Raw genomic sequence first — 18,056 nt, 5'->3', positions numbered from 1 at the left:
CGTGAGCACAGGGGAATTGCATGTGTGTGCGTGTTTGTTGGTGTAAGCAAGTAATAGAGCATGACGTGTTCAAAGCTGCAGCTCTTTGTGCTGCTCAGCCCCCACATCCCTCTCAGGGTCGGCAAGACCTCAAGACCAATATATTAAGAATACAGAGGAGAAGGGAGAGGAGGGAGAGGAGGGAAAGATATACCATAGTCAAAATGAAAAGTGAGCCGTCAACTCCCCTTTTCCATTATTTTCTTTTCCAGCATTCTCAAAGCTGAAGACCTGGAGATGAACAAAGGAATGGTGAGAGGATAGAGTGCAAGAAAAAAAGACTGTAAAGAAAGGAGATGTAAAGGCGAGGGAGTCCAACAGCAGCACAGACGCCACAGAGGAGAAAACGAGACAGAAGAGCTAAAAGAGGGTAATGAGAAAAGGAAGGTGAAAGTAGAGATTGTATTCTCCTGCGGTTATTGTGTGCTCTCTGTCCCATTCCTTAGCTAATGGACCTTGTCTGATCTGCTGGGTTGAAGCCTGTCTCTGTTCTCTGTCAGGTTCTGAGAACAAGACACAGTGCGCGCCTCAACATCATCTCAGACAGGACAAATTTTGATTAACCTGGACAGTTGTTCGTCGTCTCATGCCGCAAAACACAGACATAACTGAAACTCAGATATTGAGTCCTTGCTTCCAGCTCTTAACTGGCATATCTCTTTTTTCCCATAATATTAGAAAAATCTTGTAATAAAACATTATTTTTTTTTTTATTGATACATCTCTTTTGTTCACAGATGACATATATAATGAGGGCCAGATCCTAATCAAATTGTAGTTACTTGCTCCCTGGATAAAGTATATTGACATGGTCTGGCATTGCCCTGGCAGCAATATTTAAATAGGATAATATAAGCTTATAACCATGATCTTGTTCTGCTTTTGAATGATGATTCTTCATTAAATCATTAAAAGACTATACTTAGCAGGCATTACAGTGGCCAAGAAAGAAGAAGACAAAGATTGTAAAAGTACAAAAAGCCCCATTCTGTCTCTAAAGTAGATCAGTTATCTGCCGTTCTCAATATTTTGTCTTTAAAGTCAGAGGCTGCGAGAACGCACCAGGCTCATTTTTCTATTAATGAAGGATGAGGTTTAGAATTCCTAAAGTTTATAGCTTTTTATTAAATGTGTAATTATTCTGTTTCCATTTATCTTCCCATGTCAAAACTTATTTTCCTTTTTCATTTTATTTCTTTACTCCTTTTTCTTCTCCCTCAATGTATTAGTATTGAGGTGTGTTTGACTCACCTCCCTATAATTGAGGACATATCATATTTCAGCTTTTTTGGAAATTGATTCATACTATAATTACATAAACAATTTAGTAATGCTTGTGCTAAGAATTGTTTGTGAAACTGTAATAAAACCTTACACATCCTTAAAGTAGATGCACATGCACACGATATAAATGTGCTTTTGTTAGGTGTAGTAAGCATCATATACACCTTAACGGATATGTGTAACGGGTGTGTGCGTGTCCCAGAGGGTGACTGTTGATCTGTCTCAATGTGTCTGTGATCCTGCGCTCAAACACAACAGCACACGTGTTTACTCTCAAGGCGTTTTTGGGAACAAAATAATAGTGTGTCGAACGGAGTGCGGAGAAATGCATTACAATGTCACGAGCGACAACAACAGTGGTGGCAGGCAGCGGACTGCGAGTAAACCGTAGCCACAGGGTGAGTCATCTATCTAAAAGCAATTGCATGCCAATGCACTATCACAATAACCAGTAGTTACAATAAATATTACAGTGGGGAACACATGACAAATAGCAGCAATGACAAAGGTGTGAATGGGTTGGCACAATGAAGGTATTGATTGCTTGTTAGAATAAATGACACAGTGTAGTAAAAGGGTGATCAATAACAACATTTCTAGGAATGAAATAGAAGGAACAACACTGATTGTGTAGTAGTGATTTTGATTTTGATATTCGTCTTTAACTATGAGCTGATACAATTTTTTTGTGTGCATGTTGACTGCTGAGTGACCATAACAACACTGCTTATTATTACTCATGGAGACACAACAACATCATGGTGTTGTTATGCTTGACTGCTGCAATCTGTAGTTTAGCTACACATACTGTAGCCACAGTGTTGACCAGCCTGATGCTTAATAATGTCAGAGTGATTACTTCTACCGCTTTACGATAACAGTATCTTCCTGTGGTTTCAGACCTGACTGTTCAGCAGATGTGTAGACTCTGAATACAGTAACTGAATGGATGTGAACACTTGCACCAGCACTATAATATACTGTACAGCTGCCTGGGTTATCAACTTCAGTCAGGTTTTTCTTTTCTATTATAAAGGCACTTTGTCTCTTAAGCAATCTCAGACAGGCTAATCCAGTGATGTTTTGCTTGGTGTAGTCTGGGACCAGATTGATTCTAAATTATTATAGACTAACTACTATGTACTGTTTATAATGGCTGTTTTTACAGAAGACACTTTGGCTTGTCACAGTAGAAGAGCAAATAATGTGTAAATAATAAATGAATGACAGCTTAATTCTATGTAACTGCTTCAATTCCAGGGTCCTGGTAATGTGCGTGCTGGCTCACACTGTCATGGCTTACTGGGACACTTGATTAGAACGGAGCCATTGTTAGAATAATTAATCATGCCTGTGCTTCTTCTGTGGTGGTCATTCAATTCAATTCAATTTTATTTATAGTGTCAAATCATAACTGAAGTTATCTCAGGACACTTTACAGAAAGAGTAGGTCTAGACCACACTCTTTACAAAGACCCAACAATTCCCCCCAAGAGCAAGCATTTGGTGCAACATGTCATGTTATCAACATGATGCTTATTTAGATTCTCAGTCAGTTGCCTTTGACTTAAAGGCCCTGCTAACCCACTTAGGTGTTTTGTTTTATTCTTGCTAATTAGAACTCTGCTCAGGTTAAAGATGGGTGGTAATTATGTGAGATCACCAAACTCCATTTACAATAAGAATGGTAAACTTCTCCACCCTAGCAGGAGCAGAAAATGAATAGGATGTCACAGTCTGTACGCACCCAAAGAGTCTTTAAGAAAGGTCTAATGGCACATTAAAGTAGGGCCTTTAATACACGATTAATACCACTAGAAACGCTTGCTCTTCTGTGAAAAACTCAAAAAGTAACTCTTTGGAAACCAGAAGAAAACAATGAGGGACAAGGTATGAGCAATCTTGTACAGAGTAGCAGGAGCATTGCCTGTGGCGACAGAACATACCGTGCAGTGGTTTTGCTGTTGCAGCAGGGTGGGGACATCGCCTCCGATGGGCATCTGCTTGGCCAGCTCCTCATCCTTCATGCAGATCCACCTCCACAGCTCCTCTAGGAGGCCCAGCAGACGCGACCAGCGCTCAGCACTCGCCTCCAGATGGGCTCTGTCAACATACACCATTCGCTGAAACTATTATTATACTGTATGTATTTTCAGACTCCCTATTGAAGCATATCCAGTCTTATACTGACAAATCAAACTAAAAGTCTATTTAAGAGGCACTGAAGTAAAGCCACATATATTTACAAATTTTAGGAAACAGATTATATAAAAGGCTTATAGCTTATAAAAACATAAAAAGGTGAAATCAACAAAAAATTACTACAAAAACCTCTGTAAAAACGTAATCGCTGACCACTCAAGAGAGGTTGCTGCCTTTCTGGAGTACAGTAGATGTTATTCATAAAAGGGAACACAGTTGGCTGATATTGTGTGGGTGGTAGCATGTATTCAATAAGTGTTGATTTATTTTTCTCCTCTCCTCTAATGTATGTGAACGCTGTGTACAGAGACCTCCTATTGCTGCTCGTCGAGTTAGCCATAATTACACATGTACTGCAATTAAGGCATAATGGGCTGTATACAATCAACACACACGATGCCCCACCTCCCACACAGACTGATCTCTCACTGTCTATTATTCTCCGGCTTGTTTTCCTGTGGAAGAAGTCCAGCCTATTATGTCTGCACTGCTTGACCTTGACCCACAAACTCTTTCCAGCGCAGAATCTTTTCCTGCAACGTTTTTTTTTATTCCCTCCGGTTTCTCTTCAGCCTCTGCAACCTTTCCCCCTGCCCCTGAAGCTTTGTTGTGCTCCTCTGCTGCTTCTCTTAATCCTCCCTCCTCATCTTTGTCTTTGAACATCTCCATCTGGCCCTGTCAACTTCACTTCCACCTTTACTTTCTTCACCCACTGCATCGCCAATCTTATTTATTGATGCCTGATGAGGCATTGGCTCTTCTCCTCAGAACTGTATGTGCCACTGTGGTAGAGCTGTGTTTCATCCCTGTGCTCCACAATGGACACGTGGAAAACAGGAGCTACTGTAAAACAACAGCCTATTTTAATATTTCACAACATGCTGTATGTCACGTGTGGTTTTCCATGAATCCAAGACACGTGAGTCATGTTCCATCATGAACAGGACTATGTTTTCTTTTCATGAGCTGAGAGTAGTGAATGCCCCAGTCAACAGTAAGGGGGATATATTATGAGTTAAATGCAAAGTAAAGTGTATTGGTGAGTTAGCAGGGTACAGTGGCCATTACTAAGTCTTTCTATTGATTTGTGCTTAATGTACTTTAGAGTAGAGAAAAATCTTAAATATTTCTGGCTTCTTAGAGATTGAGTGCTTGGCGTTTCATTTGGGATTCAGTGTTTGCAAACTTAAGCTCATGAGCTGTCTTTTCTGTTATTCTGTTTTCTAATTTAATACATGGGAATTACGCTTAGAAACTCACTTCTGCAATGTGCGATTCACTGGATAATTCAAATAGTGAACTGAGAGGTAAAATGTTTGTCTTTACAGATTTGGAGCAGCAAAAGAGCAGAACACTGCAATTTGAGCTACATGAGAACAAACACTAGAGCAAACAAGCATTTTTTATTTGTAAGTATTGGATGATGCTTTACTGACCGGATGTTGGCTGATTTGGCCTTCAGGTCACTCCAGCGTTGGTTCATGTCATCCAGTCTGTGTTGGAGGAACACAGCTTCATCTGAGCTGCCCAGTGCCTTGACCATCTTCGACTTGTTCCCGTCCACACTCTTGTAGATGTCATTGTGGGCATCGATCTCAGCCTGGATGTCCTACAAATACACACACAAAGAAGAATTGTCACAGGTGAACACTTTTTCAGGGAAGCGTCTGAGCAAATTTACAGTCAAGGGCAGCAGTAAAGCAAATTCATAACATCACATCACGTGTTCTAGGCTGTCACAGCTGATTATGAAATGAAAATAATGTTGGATTTTGTCTCAAGGACTAGTCTTGAGGGAGTCCACAGTGTACTGCACGCAAAATTTCCAGAAGGCAGAGAAGTTTAAATTGTTATGACATGTCCTTGAGGTACTTATTGACTCTTTGACTAATACGATTTTAACTTCCACCCTTTAACTGATTTCGAAGGCCCACACCAACCAGAAGCAAGTCCCAAGGTAATATCTGCCTTCATACTAATGCTGCATTAGGTTGTACCAGGGCAACACCAAAGCAAGCTTTGCTAATTTTATGCTGGGATACAGTATGCAATACTAGTGTATTGCAGTGCTATTCCAAAATACTGTGATTATGTTGGTGCGGCTGCAGGAGCCCACTACATTCAATACTGTGACAAAGTAATATTTTTCCATGTGTGTGTGTATGTGTGTGTCATTAACAAGGCAGCTCTATTACACAACCACATCTCAAAGGGTTATGTGTGAGCATTAGTGTGTAAGGGTGGAACCACAAGGGGATATGACGCAAGCAGAGGATCCTGTCAAATATTTTATTTTTAGATGTGTAAACTCTCTCTCTCTCTCTCTCTCTCTCCCTCCCATATGGATTAAGTGTAACACTGCCTGCAGCGCAGAGACAGATTTACAAATGGGACAAAATGAGTGTAGATAAGAGAAGTGTCATGAGACCTATAACCTACAACGGTATAGTAACAAGAAATATATTTTGGTCATTGTGTGTAAAATGACCTCTCTACGGTGCCTGCAGTCGTTGCCTATGTATCCTCCTCATTATTGCATTACAGATTGGAAATCACTGTATGCAATCAACCTTTTCATTTTACAATTAGTGTAAAACTGCCTTATCTAGGAAAATGAAATGAATGTTGCTGCACTGTTCTTTTAGTTTCTGCAATATAAAAAAAAAAATTACAATTACGAAAACAGATTATCAACCGTTAGTGTTCTCAGCTTTCACAAATCGGTAGATTAAGTGAAGGACGTTTGTTTAATGGATACAGTGTGTTCCCAATGTGCCTGAAAAAAATGGCTGTTCATCACCAGCCAAATCACACACATGTGACAAATAGCTACATACTAATGTAGATCATATACACTAATGAAAAAATACTATAAAGAAAAACATTACATACATACACACACACCTAAAACCACAACAGCACAGGATTAAGAATATGGTACAACACGTGGGAGACACACTGTGGATGTATGTTAGGTGACCACACCTCTGAACTGTGTGTTTTGGTGGACAAATACAGTCCAGCTACAGTAAAACCAGACTACACACAAAACAACTATCAATTACCACAGTCATCTGTGGAAAAGTGCTGCAATTTTCTGAATGCCACTGGCCATTTCACAAAGGCTAAAGCAAATCACTCCTCTGTGATCTGCAAGGATAATCACCCGCTGGCTTTTTGACACAAATCAAATGCCTTTTAAAGGTCATAGTAGAGAGAGAGAGAGAGAGAGAGAGAGAGAGAGAGAGAGAGGCTGACAGACAGGCATATGAAGAAAGAGATAGAAAGAGAGATAGAGAGAGAAAGACAGACAGACATACAGAAAAAGAGACAGATGAACAGACAAAGAGTGAAAAACAGAGTCATTCTGTCACTAAGCCAGTTGGCCATGTTTCAAGTCATTATCCAAGTGCTTCCCTTTTCTTTTTCTTAAGCACTTCTACTTCCACTAGTAGCAATACTGGCCACACACACACACACACACACACACACACACACACACGCTTAATGGTGTTTTTTGTTTTTTTTATTAATATTTAAAAACAGTAAAACCTATGTCACCATCACAACTAACAAGACATCTATATCATCCACTGTCCCGGTTTAAGAATACAGAAAGAACAAAAGAAAAAAGAAAAAAACAACAACATCATGTGCCTTACATTACATTACATTATTCTACCAGTCAAACGCTATATTGGATTGGATCAGAACCAGTGCCTTATATTCAGACAGACAACCCCTCTATTGCCATCAGGAAGGAGCCCCAGACTTGAAAAAAGATATCCTCTCTCCCCATTACTCTGTAAGTGACTCGCTCATATGTAGCCATTCTTGTCATTTGTTCAGTCCATTCCCTAAAACAGCACAGAGTAGATGACTTCCAGTGCCTCAGAATTATTCTACATCCTGTTGTAGTAGCCAGACGTATCCAAAGTCTTTGTCTTTCGGTCAGAGTGTTATTGTCTGGCAGCAGACCCAGAATACACAGAGCTGGGGTCTTGGTGAGTTGTAATCCGAATAGATCATTCAAGAGGGTAACAACCCTATCCCACAAATGTGCATTTTTTTTCACAAGAATACAACATGTGTACCAGAGTACCCACTTCCTTCTCACACCTCCAACACGTGTAACTGTCCTTAAGTTTTAGTTTGGCCATTTTACTGGGGGTCCAGTGGTTTCTGTTAAGTAATTTGTACTGAATAAGCTGAGATTGTGCAACACGAGAACAGTTATGCCAGGACGCAACCAACTTCATCCATCTATCAGCTGAGATCTGTTCACCCACATCTTTCTCCCAGCACAGTCTCAACCCTTCCATGTAGGGTGGACGAGCCTCCCTGAAAATCTCATAAAATTTAGAGGCTCCACATTTTTTATATTTAGTTACCTGGAATAACTCCTGAATCCTGGTCACGGGGTCAGGGTTCTCCCCCCCGAGTAGCTTTAATGCAGTGCCCAATTTGTAGGAATTTCCAAAAGTCCTCTTGTGTAAGGTTATATTCTTGCTTAATTTCATCAGATGACCTCAATCCATTTTCGCTAAGCAAGTAACAAAGCAAGTTTATTCCAGCTTTTGCCCATTTCTCCCACATAATAGATTTTTTGCCAATTAATATTTTTTTGTTATACCAAATAGAAGATTTAGAGGTAAGATGCGGGCTACATTTTATATGTTGATGGGCACTCATCCAGGTTTCCTGTACGAAGGTCAAAACTGGGTCCTTAAAGGGTACCGGTCTTCCCATCTGAGTAAGAAACGCCTCAAGGGAGGTTGGAGCCACCAGTTCCTCTTCTATTTTAACCCAGGAAGGCATCTGCTCCTGCGAATTATTTATCTTAGCTAACTGGGAGAGTGAAAAGGCATAATGATACCACTCTATTTTAGACAATGATAAGCCTCCACTTTCTTTGGCCGCATATCATTTTGATCGGTTAAAGCTTGGTTTTTTGCCTGCCCATATATAACTCTCCACGACAGTATTGTATAGTTTCAAGAGGCTAGGGGGAAAACTTAATGGAAGCATGTACAGAATATATTGGATTTTAGGGGAGATGATCATCTTGATTTATATTTAAGTTAATCCTACCTAACAAAGATATATTCAATTTAGCCCCGTTTTGTAAAAGAGGCTGAATAGCCTGAATAACCGGAGAAATGTTAGATTGCATCACCTTGTCCAATCCTGGTGTCAATTTGATCCCTAAATATGTCAGGCTTGCTGGCATCCACTTGTACTGCCATGATTTCCTAATGTCCGGAGGACATATTTTAGAGATAGGCATGGCCTCTGACTTAGCCCAGTTAATTGTGTAGCCAGAGATCTCTGAAAATGCGTCAATAATGGAAGAGATCCTGGATACTGCTGTGTTTGGGTTACTTGTAATCAAAAGAATGTCATCAGCGTACCGAAAAAGCTTATGTACTTCACGTCCCATTTGAACCCCTTTAATGTCTTTACTTTCCACACTTAATGGTGTTTTAAACCTCCAACGTATTCCAGGCAGCTAACCCTAACCTTAACCCTAAACATAACCATTGCTGTGCTGCCTGCAAGGCAATGTTGGGGGCTTAAAACACCAAAAGCCCACACCCACACACAACTGTGTGGGCATACAGAGACACATATCCATTTACAAAGCTCCATTTTAATTTCCTTTTACCTACTGAAAGACTACTTTGAGCCACTGGTTAATGTTTGTCAATATGTATCCTGGGGCGCTTAACTGTGCTGATGGATCACTTTCTGTCTCTTGCGCTTTAACACTCACATACACAAACACTACAAAAAAAACATTTGTGTGCCACAGGTCACAGTATCAGCAACAAAAACCTATTTTCTGCCACTGTTCCATGTTTTAATTTATGGGTATTGTTGAGAGAAATTAACTCACTATGGGGTTTTCAGTCCTGGCAAAGCATCTCAAATGTAGCTCTTTAACTTCCAGACACCTACATGCACACAACACTCACACACAAGCAAGCAAACCTTTAGGCTAATTGTGAAGATACATAAGACAGTGGAAACATCTCTGCATTTATGAAAGCAAATCAGCTACTGACTCTGTCTGTTTGTCTTTTTGTCTGTGTGTGTGTGTGTGTGTGTGTGTGTGTGTGTGTGTGTGTGTGTGTGTGTGTGTGTGTGTGTGTGTGTTAGGCAGCAGAAAGATCAATGGGTTTTGAATCTCATGCACACTGTAATGAGTGATAAAGATTTGTTGGCTGTGGGCTGGTTAGAGCGCATACAGGATGTGACAAACTCTCCAATGGTAACTGAAGTTACAACTGCTACTTAGAAATTCATGAAGGATAAAGCATTAAACACACAGTTAAGCTGTGGCTTAAGTAAAATACACACAAATACACGGTCCTTTTCATGATAATTGTGTCCAAAATACAATGGCCCTTACTTACGTGAAGCCATTTTTGTTTTTAGCCTTTAATAACACAATGACTGTAAAGGTTTACATTGACAAATTGGGCCTAATTCTGGGTCTCATTCTATACTAATTCTCTCTCTGCATGGTAGCGCTCTCTAATAACTATTAAAACAGGCCAGAACCGATTATTCCTTTTAATGAGTCCGATAATGACTACTCAGACCTCATAAAGCTCACTACATTAGGTTGACAACTACAAACACAAGGGGAGATCGAGAATGAACGGTGATGGTGTTTGTATTCATAGTGTTTCAAAGACTGCACTCAAAAGCCTTATCAACCTCATTCCAATCACAGCAGGCAAGCTCTCATCAAAAATGCATCCTAAAATCAGTAGATATATACCTGTTCAAGCTTTCTGAGCAGCTCCTGCAAGCTGAAGTTCAAGCCAATCATGTTGGAGTGTGTGCACAGACTCCTCCTGCTCCCTCCAGTGCCTACATGTTCTCTACTGTCATACAGGTGGAAGGTCGGCAAGGAGTCAGCACAGGTACTCTAGGTACTGTAGGCTCCAGTGGTTACGGTCAAAACAGTACCTTCAAGTTCAGGGCTCGGATCAATACTAAATCCAAAGTACGAACAAACTTGAATCCAACCACAGAGAAATCCGGATACTTTAAATGCAAGAGGGTCAAATTGGGGGTGCAGTCCCAAAACAGGCAATATACACACTTCACACACTCCTCGGCAGCATTTGTGCATGCATGGCGGGGTGTGTGCTCGCCCACTCCCGCCACATGTTCGTAGCATCCTCTTGGGAAAGGCAGCCAAGCTGAGAAAGGGGGGTGACCGCTACCCTGCAGTCATGGTTCAGAGCTGGGACTAGGATTAATGGGACGATTGGTGCCACTGGAGGTTTGACAAGGTAGAGGTAGAGAGGCTGGAGGCTGACAGCTGAGTTCCTCTGGCCAGTTATGTGGCACTAAAACCATGACAGAAATCCAACAAATCTTGGGTGGAGGTCTGCAAAGTGTAGATAACGGTTTGTGTCTTGAGGGACGGGCCGGCTGATGTAAACCTTTGAATGGCTGAGGACAGCTCTGGCTCTCTCCTTTAACTTTGATATGCTATCCTTCCTTCACTTCCCCTCTGGGCATGAAGGAAGCTGTTTACACGATGTCCGGCAGTCCAACCCAGGGCAGGGCGGGAGCGTTTGCTCTCAATTACTCTGATAAAAAGCACTCTATTCCTTCCAGTCACACAACTCTACACACTTCAAGAGTAGATCCAGCAGCACAAAGATGCACATCGTTACCTTGTCGTTCCCCTGAGAAAACAGGCTCAAAGAGACAGAGTCACCTCAGTGTCTGTCTTACTACCCCCCCCCTATCGGGACTCCAGCCCCGGTCTGGTCTCGCTCTATCACACCCTCCTAATCACTGCCATGACTGGGTCACTTAGTCAAAGAATGCCTTCTTCTCTTTCTGGAGCCACGTGTTCGCAGGGAGCTGCCTCAAGACTCAGCGTTGCGATCCTGGGTAGGGAGTTTGACTCGCTGGCCTCTTTGAGTCGAACGTCTGTCGATTATCTTCTCTTTGCGTCGTGAGAAGGAGGAGAGATTGATGCGTTTGTCATTCTGTTTGTTCTCCCCCCCCCCCCCCCCCCCTGGGCTGAGAAAACTTCTTAAAAAGTTACGTTTCTTCTTTGGCTTTTTTGTGCCGTTCGGGGGTCACACAAACACCCAGGCTGGTGTCCACATCCCTCTCTCCTCTTCCTCTGTTGCTCTCGTTCTCTCTGGCCACTCACCCCACTCTTTCACACAGCTGTTTATTATTTTGATCAGTATCCTCCCTTTCCCCTCCTCTCTCTACCTCGCTCTCTCTCCTCTAAACTAACTCGACACACTACACACCCACTTCCTGAGGCCTGTATGGGCAGAGAGCATGGCAGAGAGAGGAGAGAGGAGAAAAGAGAACTTCACATAAAATTGTGTAGTAAAATAAGGATTAGTTTTCAAAAGAAAGAATGGCTAAAAGATGGAAGTGATGAATGTGAGAAAGTGGGCACAGTGTAAGATGACAGAAACAGAGGAATAAAAAGAAAAACTGTGTTGGGACGGTTAAAAATTAAGAAAGTGAACAGTAGAATGTTCTACCTGTCTAGCTTAGGGGTGACAAAACCATGGCTGCTTTTTTTAAAGAATTAAAAGAAAGCAATGAGAGTTTAGAATTATGGAGTGGCTGGGTGTCAGGACAGGGCAGATACACTAGTCAATGTGCAAAACCTCTCCTTGATAGCTCTTTTTTTTTTTCAAAGAGCTGTTCAACTCCGAGAACTACTGAAGCCTGTTACAGTTCAGGTCCCATAATTTGAATACCATCACCCTGCAGAAGACTGCAAAGGTAGTACAAAGGCCAAATGCTTTAAATGAGTCTATAAATAACATGTTTGGAGAGGCTTGGGTCGCGGCAGAGGTCTATGTTAAAGAGATGCAAGTATTACATTAAAATGCATTCCATACATTAAGCCTGTATGTGGAAGTGTTTGTGTGACTGTGTGAGTGTGTGTGTGTTGGCATTTTGAACAGCAGGGAAGACATGTGGTGTGCATCAAAGACACAGACAGATGGCTGTCAAGTGAGAAAAAAAAAAAAAGTTATACAATACAACGTTGCATATTCATAACAGAAAGACTTTGAAGTGCACTTAGCTAATTAAAAACATTGCATACTCGAGGCCCTTAAACAGCATTTTTGGATGTATGCCGACAAATATATACTATTTGAGGGTTCTACAGCGAAGGATTTGATATTAAATGGTGGAAATTGACACATTTGACAAGCATAACAGATTCAACAATGATTGGAGGATGAGATTAAAGAGGGAAAAAAGAGATCAAACAACCTTTTTGTGAAACATGTTAGGGTACATGTATTTGATAATTAAACTTTGTGCAAGCAACTCATTCACAAAAACAGGCATTTATTAAGATGCAAACACACATATGGTGCTCAAGGCAGGAGACGTGGGGGTAAATGTTGGGCTACTAAACTAAGCGATTAGTACCATTACAGGGGTAAGAATGTAATACTTCCAGTCCCTCAGGCAAAAAGAGGAGAGGAGAGAAAAGTTGACTGATTGAGAAAAGAGAGGCAGCGATGACAAGAACCACGGAGTAAAGGCTGTTACAGACCAACCAGACGGCCGACCGTTGGCAGAAAAGGCAGTTGGACTGATCAGTCTCCCCGAGTTGGTCAAAAAAGTGCCTCAGAACACATCAAAGCGACGAGACGCTTTCAACCGGCCATTACTGGCGACTCATTCAGAATACGATCTCATATTGTACTAAAATAGTTCACCGAAACATGTTTCTGAAAACATTTTAAGCGAGAAATAGGCCATGCAGTTGCTGAATCTGTCTTCATTTCAGATCGACAGAGGTCAGTTTAAAAGATTTTCGTCAGATTTTGAGAGGCTCTAGTCACGGTCATCCCGCTTGCCATTTCCGGGTGAGTCCCGACTGCCCCGTCTCTGACTGCGCATGTCAGGTCGGCTAAAATGAAGGCAGACAGCTCCTCCAACCGACGACAGACTCGAGTCACGGACCTCGCCAGACTGTCCAAAGGCCGGCGTAGCTGCCTTAACACGTATAAAAAGAGGAGGACAGGAAATAAACGTGAAAAATAAATGATAAAAGTGTATGATGGAGAGTCAAAAGAGACAGACAGAAAATGGAAAGACGTCAGAGAGAAAGAGAGAAGAAAATAAAAATAAAAGAGAAGAGAGACTCCAGAATGAGATTTTTTGGGGTACATCTGCCTATAATTCCTATAAAGGATTGAGAGGGAAGAAAAGGTTGAGGTATTTCATTAGAAATTGAAAGATTTACATAGTGTAAAATCAGAATTACCCAGAGTGAAGGGACATTTTTTTCAAAGATGAGCGTAAGATTATGTACAGGTCAACTGTCAAACCTGTTCTCTCTGTCCTCTCCATCATGGCTTTGGATGCTCTACTTTTCTGTCTGCAGTGGCCTTTGACTCTGACAGACAGGTGCTTTTTATTTCAACCTTTAAAGCTGCACAAATCAATATTCATACAATGACAACAGATCAAATGGCTATGTGTACTGTGAAAGGTGTCACTCAGCGACAAAGCCACAGAGAATTATGGAGTGTTTCAGGATCTTTTAGCTCATTATTTAGGTTTTATCGCCCACCACTTTCTTGTTTTCCGTCTCACTGCTCTTATCAACCTCATTCCAATCACAGCAGGCAGCAGTTTTCAGTTAAAAAATAAGTTCTTGATAAACGTGCTGCACGCTACCTGCCTAGCACCAAACAGCAAGTTAGCGACTAACTGGTGAACATAATGGATCATTTAGCGATTAATGAGCCAGATATTTGGTTGGTTGGTGGAGAAAAACAGAGCTAAAAGGACAGTAAATATTGGACAGAAAAATGACTCCAGATGTAAATAGGAAACTGTTTGCACACAACAACTTACTGTAATAAGGTGTATATATATATATATATATATAATATGTCAATGTTGTGCTTACAGATCGACTTCCTGCTTTTAAGTGGCAGAAAATTATTTATTGCTGTTTTAAGTAGAGACATATTTGTGTAATATAAAATGCAACTATGTTGTGCAGTTTAAAATAACTTCAGTGTACCAGGATTAAAATAAGTAGTTCATAAAGCTGCAAAAGCTGTTAAATCGTGTCAGTCATTTTCTACTTTCTTACTCATCCTGGCCAATTGCATATAAAGATAAGCATTTTTTTCTTCCACTAAGAGAAGTCAAAGCAGAAGAGACGCTACTCAAAGAGAACAATTTGGACAAAAGAAACAACTAAAAGACGAGCAAGAATACTGAATCTAAAATGTATTTGATCAAATCCTCAAACAAATGCAGCTCACCTTGTCTCACTATAAACCACTTTGGCTTAAACAAAAAATAAAGAGAAGAGGAAAATGTGAAAGACTCAAAGAGTAGCTGCTGAAAGAAAGGAGGCAGAGGCAAAACAGTTTTGCTGTCCCAGATGATATCAGGAGGGAGCAGAGGCTATACCGTCCAAATAAAGTTGGGCAACCATATCACTGGATCACAAACACAAACGTGGCCATATTAACACAGATACACAAGAGCAAACCTATCTACCATGGTATAGCTCAGAGGCTATTCCCCAGTCAGATCACTTAAGATTCATTCAATCCCATCTAATCCAGACTTCCTTACTCTGCAATGTACAGAGTCAAAAATCAATGTAGCATTCCACTATAATTCTCACAAATAGGCCACATCCAATGAAGTCACATCCTGTGCCCCAGGTTATCACTGACACTCCTCTTCCTGTTAGAAGGGAAGCACCCTTCTGTGAAGATTATGGCCCTGATTTTGTATACTGTAATAGGCTAATGTAGCTTCAGCCGTTACGTCCTGCAGGCGCTCTGCTTTTGTCAACACAAGGTTAGTGCAGCTCCCAGTTGAAATTAGGGCTGCTTGATTATGGAAAAAATTATAATCACGATTAGTTTTGGTCAATATTGAAATCACGATTATTTAACATGATTGCCCCTTGTCTTTTGGAAAGATGTTGCAATTATTGAACTTAAACAGTTAAAACAGTGAAACAGTTAAAACACTTTGAACTGTGACATTTCCCTTTATACTTTTCCTGTTTGAAATTCTTTTTTTCCCATTCAGAGCACAAGACAAAATAAGAGTTAACTTGCAAAACGTAATGTGCAAAATAATCTTTTTTCTCAACTACAGTTTTTGTGAGCCGAAATTGTAATCGCGATTACAATTTTGATTCATTGCACAGCCCTAGTTTAAATATTAATTATATAATAGTTTGGTAGATGAAACAGCATTGACAAAATGGTGCTGTACAGTAGCATGTTTGCGTCATCTGCATTTGTTTCATATCCTGTGTCTACCAGGAAAAGAATCATCTGACATAGGCCTACCTATTCTGGACCACATGTACATATACCTTATATATAGAGTATATGTATATGCCAGCTGACAAGACTAAAGTATTTCAAGCAACTTATTCTCTTCATGTTGCAGTCTCAGATCTCAGTGCTCATAGAGATCCAGGATGACGTACCTGTATCTGACAAAGCCTGTCCACATGACTTGAGTGAAGGATTTACTAATCTAGTCTGTATGTCCACACAACTCCAGATCAAAATCGCGATAATTTCATTTAAAAAACAAAAACAAAAAAAGAGTAAAGTGTAATGGAAATGAGCACATTGTGAACAGCAGAGGCAAAGCAATAAAGCATGTCCCTGAGTCTGCAAATTGTTAATGTGCCCATTAGAAAGACACTGTATGCCACTCAATTGACAGCTGACCTCCATGTGGTGTGACAAAGCTGCCCTTAGAGAAAGACAACTGTAGTAAATGGTCACGCATATCATTAATAATTTATTCCAGGGATCCAATAATGGACCCTGAGTCACATCCTTGTAATCGTAAGCAAGAAAAATTACATCCTGTATTCATATGTAAGCTCCTGAACAGGGAAATTGAAATTGATTAGAAGCGCTGTGTGCTCTGGTCCAATAATCAGCTATTGATTCTGGTGGGCCTTTTGTGTTTTTTTGTGTGTCTACAAGACTCTTGGGAGATGACCGTAAGATTACGGTACAAACAGAGGCTCTTAGAAGCTAATCCTTGTGCAAGACATGAACACAGAGGCTTTGGGGTTGTGTGTGTATAAGACAGTGTCAGCGGTCGGCACTAACAAATACCTTGCATTTCCTGTTTCTGCTTAACAATAAAAGCCACGCTGGGTTTCACTGTGTTAAATTAATATAGCTCTCGGTTAAATGAAAAGTAAACATTAAGGCAGATATCAATTAGATAAAATTACAACCAGTCACGCTGGATCAAATACATGAAGTCAGGAAACAATTAAAACTATTATATACAGAGGTAATTGCAATGTAAATACATTGAATGCTTATTGCTGAAAAAATGCGAGCCATTAACGGATGAAACAAGGTTTGATTTCATAAGAATCTTAAGGATTAAAACTTTAACAGTTCAACGCTGAACCTGAGGTCTTGAATATGTCAGGAAATAATGAATCCCAGGATAACGGACCTTTTTAAGCAATGGATTTCCAGTCATTTATTTTGAGGAAAATCAACTTGCTGAATTGACTGGATTTTAAAACCAGAGGCTTGCTGAGGGCCATTATCATCCTGCTCTTCACGAGTGTTCAAAGACTTCTGCCCCGCCCTCTTTCCTTTTATCGCTGCTTTCCTCCTGTAGGGCATCTCTTTCACTTTCTCTCCACTCCTCACAACTATTTCAAGTGCTCTGCCTCATGGGACCTGAAGACCTGACCGTGGTGGGTGGTCTGTCAGCACGTAGCCGCAGTACACCACAGGAGAGAAAAGAAAAAACAAGTCTCTGTGATGTGATCACTTCTAAAGCTGCTGTCGTCTCCACAACGGGCAGAGATAGGAGTACAATTGTCCCATGAGCCCGGCACCTGCTGCGTTTGGTGGGGACGAACGGGCCCTCGAAAGGTTAGGTGACTGCACCAATTAGACGGTTGCGCTAACAAAGTGCTGTTTCCCGCTGTAGAAGACCACGGTGTGAAAAATAAAAACACAGAGGAGTTATGGAGTGGATGTCAAAATAATGGACTCTCATAACTGAGACCTCCCAGTTGGAGTGGAAAGATGAAAAAAATATAAGTGATGATAGAAAAGCATTAACAATATGTGGTGCAATAAACTCTCTGAATATATCTGAAAATTTAACCCAAACACACAGATGGAAAAGAAAGAAAATGACTGTCATCATACTATTGCAGGAGGCCTGGAGCAGCAGACAAGATGAGAGCAATGAATGGAGATGATGATGAATTAGTATATGCTTAAGTGAATGAAGGGGAAAAAAAGTAATGAAGAAAAAGTTAGAAAGACAGCAATATCAGTAAAAGAACAGATAGTGTCATACCCTCAGGAAAGCAACAGTAAAGACAAATGTGCAGAAGGTGAAGCATTTAGTTAAAAAGGCAAGCCGGTATTATGAGGTTATTTTTCTGCTTCTATTTTAATTGTTTGTTTTGAGATCAGAAAAACGGGAACGGGTTTATTCAAATCTCTCTGCCCCCC

The 18,056-nt window shown here is 40.7% G+C and overlaps 1 protein-coding gene across 6 annotated transcripts in view; it reads right to left on the bottom strand.

The window, feature by feature from the left end:
* Positions 1-18,056, bottom strand: part of utrn (utrophin) — a 190,892-nt gene that overhangs the window by 68,442 nt on the left and 104,394 nt on the right. For 5 of the 6 annotated variants that reach the window (XM_078274047.1, XM_078274048.1, XM_078274046.1 and 2 more), the window contains 2 exons: positions 4,962-5,134; positions 3,270-3,426 (listed from right to left, as the gene is read on the bottom strand). In XM_078274047.1, the coding sequence (XP_078130173.1) occupies positions 3,270-3,426; positions 4,962-5,134 (330 nt within the window). Of the gene's footprint in view, positions 1-3,269; positions 3,427-4,961; positions 5,135-10,312; positions 11,694-18,056 lie in introns of those variants that run through there. The other variant, XM_078274052.1, reaches the window with a different exon arrangement.

The sequence above is a fragment of the Sander vitreus genome, chromosome 18, assembly GCF_031162955.1.
Source record: "Sander vitreus isolate 19-12246 chromosome 18, sanVit1, whole genome shotgun sequence".
NCBI classification, from domain to species: Eukaryota; Metazoa; Chordata; class Actinopteri; order Perciformes; family Percidae; genus Sander; species Sander vitreus.
The sequence above is the reverse complement of the archived record's forward strand: the minus strand, read 5'-3'. Positions and strand labels throughout refer to the sequence as shown.